The following is a 7,674-nucleotide window of genomic DNA, read 5'->3' as shown; positions in this document are numbered from 1 at the left end:
ATTTTAATTTTTTTTTTTTTTTTTTTTTTTTTTTTTGCACCACAATGGATTATTTCCCCGTGCTTTTCTCTCTGCTGTTTGTGGCTTTCCAAGGAGCTCCAGAAGCAGGTAGGCACGGCGACTTGTAAATCTCTGAATGTTAATGTCTTCTTGTCCACCTTCGTGTTTTTCCTGCTTCTGTTTTCCCGTTCTTTTTATTACCGCAGGTCAGATATCAAGTGCCTGGGAACAACTGCCTAAAGTTACTTCAGTTTTTTTTCGTGGGGGGGAAGAAATTCCTCTGCTGAAAACAATTGCTCCTATGGCGTTAAAGTAACATACTATTCTTGTGTAGTATCCTTCCTTGGCTTTTAAAAATACAATTCAAGAAAAGTAGAGACAAGATACAATTTCGCCAAAGGTATATTCGCGGTGTAGGTGTTCGTACAGGTAACAGCACATATAGGAACTTCTGTATTTTATCTCAAGACTGTTTAAATAGCGAGTGAAGGTGTGAAATATTTAAACATTTCAGCTCAGAGCCAAGGAATTTTATTCCAGTCATTCGAGCAATATGTGAGCAGTAAAATCACCTGCCGGACGGTCTGCTGAACAACCCCCCGGGGCAGTTTCAGGGTGAAGCAGATGTTTTCTTTAAAATTTGTCATTATTGACTTTAGGCCTCTTTTGGCAGGTTTTTGGCACCCAAAACAGCGTGAGGTCTATTTTCAGTTGTATTCACCTGTCGTGGGAGGGGAGCTCGGATGAAGGCTGGCTGCTTAAGGGTTTAGACAGTCTGTGTGCATCTGCCTATTTCCCCCTCCTGAGGGTCAATGCCCTTTTTTGTGTGTGTCTTTTCATGACCCTGACTAAAGAGAAAAGATGTCAAGGGAATGAAAATCCTGGAATGTGTCTGATCATTTGAAATGTACAAAATTGGGCAGATAAGCCACATGGCTAACTTGTCAGTGAGAAGAGGCGATTCTTCGGTGGGGAAGGGGGAGGTGGTGAATCCGACACGTGCCATCCTTCTCCCGGGGTTCCCAATTCGAAGCCCACAGAACCTTGATTAGGTCCCCAAGCTGCTGCTCAGTCTCACCCGAGATCAGGGGTTTCCTCAGAGTTTACCACCTGCGATGAATATCGTACAGCTGGTTTCTCTTCTTTCTCTCCACTCACCCCCCCGAAAGCTCTTGACCTCCACCTAATTTTGAGGGCTGCGTATCACCTGGGCTAGTCCCTGCCCTCCACCAGGCGTGAAGTGGTCGGTACTCCCCTCACCCGCATGGGGACGTGGCTCCCAACCGAGGAAGAGGCAGCCGATTTATTCAACTTTAGCTCTTTGGTCATCGGCCAACTTGAAGGCACCGTCCTCCTGAATCCCATGCGGAAGCCACCCAGATTTGCCACCGGCAGCATGTCTGGGCGTTCCTCTGGGGGCTGCTTCATGGGGGCCGGGCCCCTTTTCTGGTGGCTGTTTCCCCTGCACACGTGTCATCTCCCTGAAAGTGGGTAAGCCAGTGGGGGCAAAGATGAAGTCACATAAAGAGCCCTTTCTGCGCTGTTTCGTGCCGAAGGCCGGCTGAAGGTGGGCTTTGATCTGCCCGGCTAGATCCCCGGGGAAGTGCCCGGCTGACCGGCTTTTTTCTCTCCCCAGCGGTCTTGGGCGCGGAGCTCAGCACTGGCCTAGACAGCGGAGGGGAGAAGCCGGCTCCCAGTGCGCCCTGGCGGCCCCGACGGTCCAAGCGCTGCTCCTGCTCTTCCCTGTTGGATAAGGAGTGTGTCTACTTCTGCCACCTGGACATCATCTGGGTCAACACTCCCGAGTGAGTCTCTAGAGGGCGTCGGAACGCTAGCTATCCCTCACCTCTGGCCGCTCCAGCCCGGAGCCCACTTCCTGCCAGTTGCTTTGCGGGGAGCCCCTGGTCTGGATTCTGAAGGATGTGAAGGTGCCTCGGTGGGTGGGGACAGTGCCCCTCTGTTCCTGAGAATTCCCAGGCAGGTTGGTTCTTTGCAACAGCCAGGGAAGGGGCGGGGGGGGGGGGGTCTTCTGAGACCCTGTGGCTCAAACACTCATGACAGGAGAGACGGAAAATGGTGGTGACAAGCAGGTCATTGCCACGCATTTCGGAGGGGGATGTTCTTCTGGTGGGGTCTGACCGCGCTTCGGGAATAAGCTACTGAGGGCATGTGGGTTAGTCTAACCTGTGCTACTCTTGAGGCAGAAAGGCTGGTACAGAGTGATCATCAATCCTTTCCTTTTACCTAGGGAAAAGCAAAAATCCAAGGAGTGAGTCTGTGGCAGGGCTCGACCCAGAAGGTGGATGTCCTGACCCCTCTGTGCTTTCCCTTTAGAAAAGCCTATTTCAAGACAGCAATAGAAACAGGGCCCATAGATTTCTCTTCTGCCTCCAGCTCGAAGAAAACAGTCTCCCATCCCTTCACCCTGGAAACTAGCTCACCCGTCAGAAGCAGCCGTAAACAAAAACACGCCGGGTCCCATTTTGGCGAGGCATGACCAGAGTCCAAACAAAATCAAATCAAACAAAACCCACAGTGACCCTAATACTTAAAAGGTGATCCTTCCAAGGGGATGACTTTATCCCTTTTAGGTGAGACTCAAAAGGCACACTTTGGAAATTACTAGAGAGCCTTCTGGCAAACGAGTCCTTCTACTAGTCACCTGGTGTCACCAATTCCAGGAGATGTGCAAACCTGGGTGCAGTAGTGTATCCTCCCCGGCCCCCGGCAGGGGGCACTTTTAGCATTATCACGTGACTTGAACTGGAAAGAGATTTTCATAATCTTGTGAGTCATGATTTTGCATTGAATTCCGCCCCCCCCCAGAGCTGTTAACTAGATGGAAAGTTAGAAAAGTAAAAAGAAAAAAAAAAAAAAGAAATAGATACCAAAGCAAAACAAACAAATAAAACAAAAACAAACAAACAAAAAAAACGAAACACCCCAAAGCTACTTGTGTTGAGCTAGAAGAGAACGTTGTTAGAAATTAAAATGGAATTTTGTCGAGTTGGATGGTTTTCTCCTGGAGGGGTACACACGCTCAAGGCCATTGATGGGTGTGGGACCCTGACTACCTTCGCACTTGACCTTCCTAAGTTGGGCTACCGGGAGCTGTGTGGTGAGAGCCTTGTGCCCCGCTGCAATGAGTTTGCGCCACAGAATGTGTCGTTTTGAAGACTGTTAATCATGCTAATATCTTGTATCCCTCTTTTTTGATAACAGGCACATCGTCCCGTATGGACTTGGAAGCCCTTCCAGGTCTAAGCGATCCTTAAAGGACTTATTTGCCACGAAGGCGACAGACCACAGGAACAGATGTCAGTGTGCCAGCCAAAAAGACAAGAAGTGCTGGACTTTTTGCCAAGTGGGAAAAGAGCGCAGGTGAGGTAGAAACACCTTTGCTTTCGATCAGTTTTATGGCCTCCCGATCGTCCTGTGCTGATGTTGCTGCCTTTTTGCTTAAGAGAAATTAACAGAGACTTTGTGAGGAAGGAGAGTCCCATTGCTGAAGTACATTTCCCCATCTGTCTTGTAACAGGGGTCAAGACAGTATGGAGAAGGGCTGGCATGACCAGAAGAAGGGAAAAGACTGTTCTGAGCTTGGAGAAAAGTGTACTCATCACCAGCTGGTGGCGGGAAGAAAAATAAGAAGGTAAGAGACTCGCAAATAGGAGAAAGGCTTGGAAGAAGAGAACACAGATTTTCGTGGTCTGTGGATTAAAAAGAGCAGAGGAATCCCTCCCAGATGTTTTTTTGAAGACCTTGAATGCAGACCTTTGCCCCCTACACACTTTGGTGATCTTAAGCACATGCCGCCCAGTCTGAAGGTAGATTGTCCAAACAGAATACATCTACAGACACCTTTGTCATTTGGTCATAGCTAGTCCTTGCTTTTCTGCATCAGCGTATTTACCGCTTTGCTTGAGAAATTAACAGTCCTTTCAGGGAGAGCGTTTTTGTTTTGGGTTTTTTTTTTTTTTTTTGGTTGCTTATTTTATTTTATTTTATTTTTAAATCAAAGTGTCCCACATAATTAAGGTTTCCAAAAGTTGTAGCAGTTATTCCAATGGCCCAAGGGAGAATAAAGTCATTAGGTAGGGTTGGTGAGAATTAGAACGAGCTGTGTTGGGGGGTTATTATTTTTTTTTTTTAAACAGGGAAGTGCATTCGGTGGAGAGCCAATGTCTTCTGAAAAGCTCTCCCATTTTCTAGTAGGTCGTGAGCTGGGGCAGAGAAAGAACGTAGATCAGGCAACACCGTAGGGTTGTGATGGCTCTCGACCTCTTGAGTGATGACCCTTCCATATCCCAGACATGTCAGCATTCACAAGCTGGGGGGGAGAAACCTGCATTCAGATCTGTCACGTGTTCAACATTTCCCCATCGTGGTCCGCGGGCACTTTTCCTAGAAATCCAGTGGCAGGAGGTTCTATGCTCAAAGTGTTCTGAGCACAGTCCTGACAGCCATGAACTACTTCTGAGGGGTTTACTGCTGGTGTGTGGGACATCCTTAGCTGTCTGTGACTTCTCACTTTGCCATTGCACTTTCCATATTTATAATCTCAGGCCACTGATGCTCCTCCCCCAGATCACAGGGTTAGGTAAACAGACTTGGAAATTATTATTGTTTTTCTATTAGTTTCTATTATAGCAACTCATGTCAATGCAATATATATATATATACACACATATATATATATACACACACATATATATACACATATATATACACATATATATACACATATACGTATATATATGTGTGTGTATATATATGTGGTTTTTATTTGCGGTACCATATTTGCTTGGAGCAAAGCTATATTCCTCCTCTCTTTTTATTTATTTTTTTTTAAATTTTTTTTCAACGTTTATTTATTTTTTGGGGGACAGAGAGAGACAGAGCATGAACGGGGGAGGGGCAGAGAGAGAGGGAGACACAGAATCGGAAACAGGCTCCAGGCTCTGAGCCATCAGCCCAGAGCCCGACGCGGGGCTCGAACTCACGGACCGCGAGATCGTGACCTGGCTGAAGTCGGACGCTTAACCGACTGCGCCACCCAGGCGCCCCTCCTCCTCTCTTTTTAAAGTTTCTCTCCCATCAAGTTACCTCTAATTTCTTTACGTGACAAAGCAGATATCCATGATTATTTGAAGCCTACGTTGAGTCAGTTTCTCTGTAGAGTCCCGTGGTGGTCGTGGTTGGGATGGAGCACAGGAGACAAGACAATATCTCTAGCTTACCTTGAACTTGTACTTTAAATTTGTATTTAATGCCCGGTTCCCTTTAGATATGACCGCTGCTGCTCCCTTCCTCTCCCCCCTATTCCAAGCATAAGGGGCAGGCTTTATTTTCACTTGAGGTTAACAAAGGGAAGCATGCTGTTGCGGTCGGCGGCGAAAGTTCAGGCACTGGACTTAGAGTCTAATTTTAGATGCCTCTTTTGCCCAGCAACGATTTTTAAGAAAATAACATTTGTTTTCTCTTGTCTTGTTTAATAGGTTGGACGCCATCAGGAACAGCATCAAAACAGCTTTCCGTGTTGCAAAGCTGAAAGCGGAGATGTACAGAGAGAAGAAAGTGACCCACAACCGAACGCACTGATTGATGGCAGGTGGCCGGGGCCTGTCACATGCCATCTCCTCCCCGGAGGGAACCCTGTGGCTGATTCTGCACTCTCTCCACATGGCTGCGATCAGAGCAAAAGCATCCTCCCTGCTTAGACCGTTTCTTGCTCCAGACTGGCAGCGGGCCAGTGTCCTCACTGTAAACATTCCAGGGAAGGTTAAGGAGTCCCTCCCCCAATCTGTCTTCATTTGCTTCCATCAGTGGTGACTGCCTCCGTCTTTTCTCATCTGGGGTGATAGTTGGACCACGCAGAAAGCAGAGAGATACAGTGACTTGTGGATTAGGGTGGCATCCTCCAGAGGGAGGACAGGAGATTCCACACGCGGTGGAATTTCTGAAGAGGGTCCGAAGGGAGTGTTTGTGTCTCACTCAGGCGCCTGGCACGTTTCAGGGAGAAGCTCCAAAGTCCATGCAAAGATTTTCTAAGGAATGCACAAATTGAAAACACACTCGAAGGACACTCAAGTAAAAAAAAAAAAAAAAAAAAAAAAAAAAAGCAAAAGACTTTTATTCTTATTTTTTTCATTCACAAAAATGCAAACTGAAAGACACTGTTACTACTGTAAAATCAGGATGGGTTTGATGAATATGAGTCTACCTCACCTATATTGCACTCTGGCAAGAAGTATTTCCCCACCTTTAATTATTGCCTCCCTTCGCTCTTCCCCCTCTTGCCCTCCCCTCCCCCCAAAGCCCCCGTTGTAAATCTTGGCCTCATAGATGTCTAGTCTAACATGTCAGTAGTAGATGTAACGTTTCATGGTAATCTACTAGCTCTGATCCACAAGAAAAAAGGTCATTGAATCAGGAGGTTCCCTTGCCTTGATCTTTGGAAACACAATGGTATAGAATTGTTTATGGAAGACATTGAAAAGTAAACATTTGGTTATGCTTTAAAGCAGTGAAATTATTTTCCTGTATGTAAGTGGCTAATGGAAGAGGTTGGAATAAATTTTGACGTACTTATTTTTTTATAGATATTTATATTCTAACAGTTTATTCCTTATATTTACCATGTTAAATATATGTCTGGGCAGGCCATATTGGTCTATGTATTTTTTTAAGTGTATTTCTGAATGAAATTGAGAAAAATGCTTTGTTTTGCCTGTCAAGGTAATGACTTTAGAAAATAAATATTTTTTTCCCTACTGTACTGATTTTGAGTCATTTCTGAAATTCCCAAGAAGTGGGCCATGATGCTAAGAATTATGAAAGGAAGTGATTGAAAATGGTTTCTTAGGGGCGCCCGGGTGGCTCAGTCGGTTAAGCGGCCAACTTCGGCTCAGGTCATGATCTCGCGGTCTGTGAGTTCGAGCCCCGCGTCGGGCTCTGTGCTGACAGTTCAGAGCCTGGAGCCTGTTTCAGATTCTGTGTCTCCCTCTCTCTGACCCTCCCCCGTTCATGCTCTGTCTCTCTCTGTCTCAAAAATAAATAAACGTTAAAAAAATTAAAAAAAAGAAAATGATTTCTTAGGTGACGATAAGAAAGAAAATAGTCTTGGCTGATTATGAAAGAACTCCATCTGGATCTTCAAAGTTGCCTTCAGATGACATTAAGGTAAAAACAAAACAAAAACCCAGCTTCGATACCTCTGTCTTTCCCTGGATCGCAGCTTTCTGCTTCCCCTCCCCCTGAAAACTCTCCAGGGGCTTACTTCATCCATTAACTTTACTTAGGCGATTAGACAGGATCCAACAGCTCAAGCGGATGGTGTGGTGAGAGGTGCTCTCTCCATATTAACGGGCTGAAGGAAGCAATGGCAAGGCGACTCCCAAAAAATGTCACCGAATTATATTCGGTTCCACACCATTCCAGAGATGAAATTCCATTCCGCATTCCAGAGAAATGCTTGGAGAAAGCAGCCTGCCGAGGGCAAGTTATGGGTCCCCTGTAGCATTGTGAATGTTATTTATTTATTTATTCATTTATCGCTCAGATTAAGAGCTTGGTTATTAAGGAACACTAAGTGCCTTTGCTTGTCCTCAGTAGCCCAGGACTGGACACAAGCCGGTGGAGGAAGAGACACCAAGTGCTGGTTCTGGAACACGG

General features: G+C 46.0%; 1 protein-coding gene across 1 annotated transcript; it reads left to right on the top strand.

The window, feature by feature from the left end:
- The first annotated feature begins 13 nt into the window (after positions 1-13).
- Positions 14-6,778, top strand: EDN1 (endothelin 1). The gene is made up of 5 exons (XM_040460496.1): positions 14-108; positions 1,637-1,805; positions 3,223-3,381; positions 3,539-3,652; positions 5,499-6,778. Exons 1-5 carry the CDS (start codon positions 45-47, stop codon positions 5,599-5,601), a joined length of 609 nt encoding a protein of 202 aa, XP_040316430.1. The 5' UTR covers positions 14-44; the 3' UTR covers positions 5,602-6,778.
- The last annotated feature ends 896 nt before the right edge of the window (positions 6,779-7,674 follow it).

This window comes from Herpailurus yagouaroundi, unplaced genomic scaffold (genome assembly GCF_014898765.1).
Source record: "Herpailurus yagouaroundi ecotype Mexico unplaced genomic scaffold, PumYag 250, whole genome shotgun sequence".
Taxonomy (NCBI): Eukaryota; Metazoa; Chordata; class Mammalia; order Carnivora; family Felidae; genus Herpailurus; species Herpailurus yagouaroundi.
This window is presented reverse-complemented; position numbering and strand designations above follow the sequence as displayed.

Coding starts and splice junctions, on each gene's coding strand:
- EDN1 (XM_040460496.1), top strand. CDS start 45: ATGGATTATTTCCCCGTGCTTTTCTCTCTGCTGTTTGTGGCTTTCCAA. Junction 3,382..3,538: donor CAAGTGGGAAAAGAGCGCAG/GTGAGGTAGAAA, acceptor GTCTTGTAACAG/GGGTCAAGACAGTATGGAGA. Junction 3,653..5,498: donor GCGGGAAGAAAAATAAGAAG/GTAAGAGACTCG, acceptor CTTGTTTAATAG/GTTGGACGCCATCAGGAACA.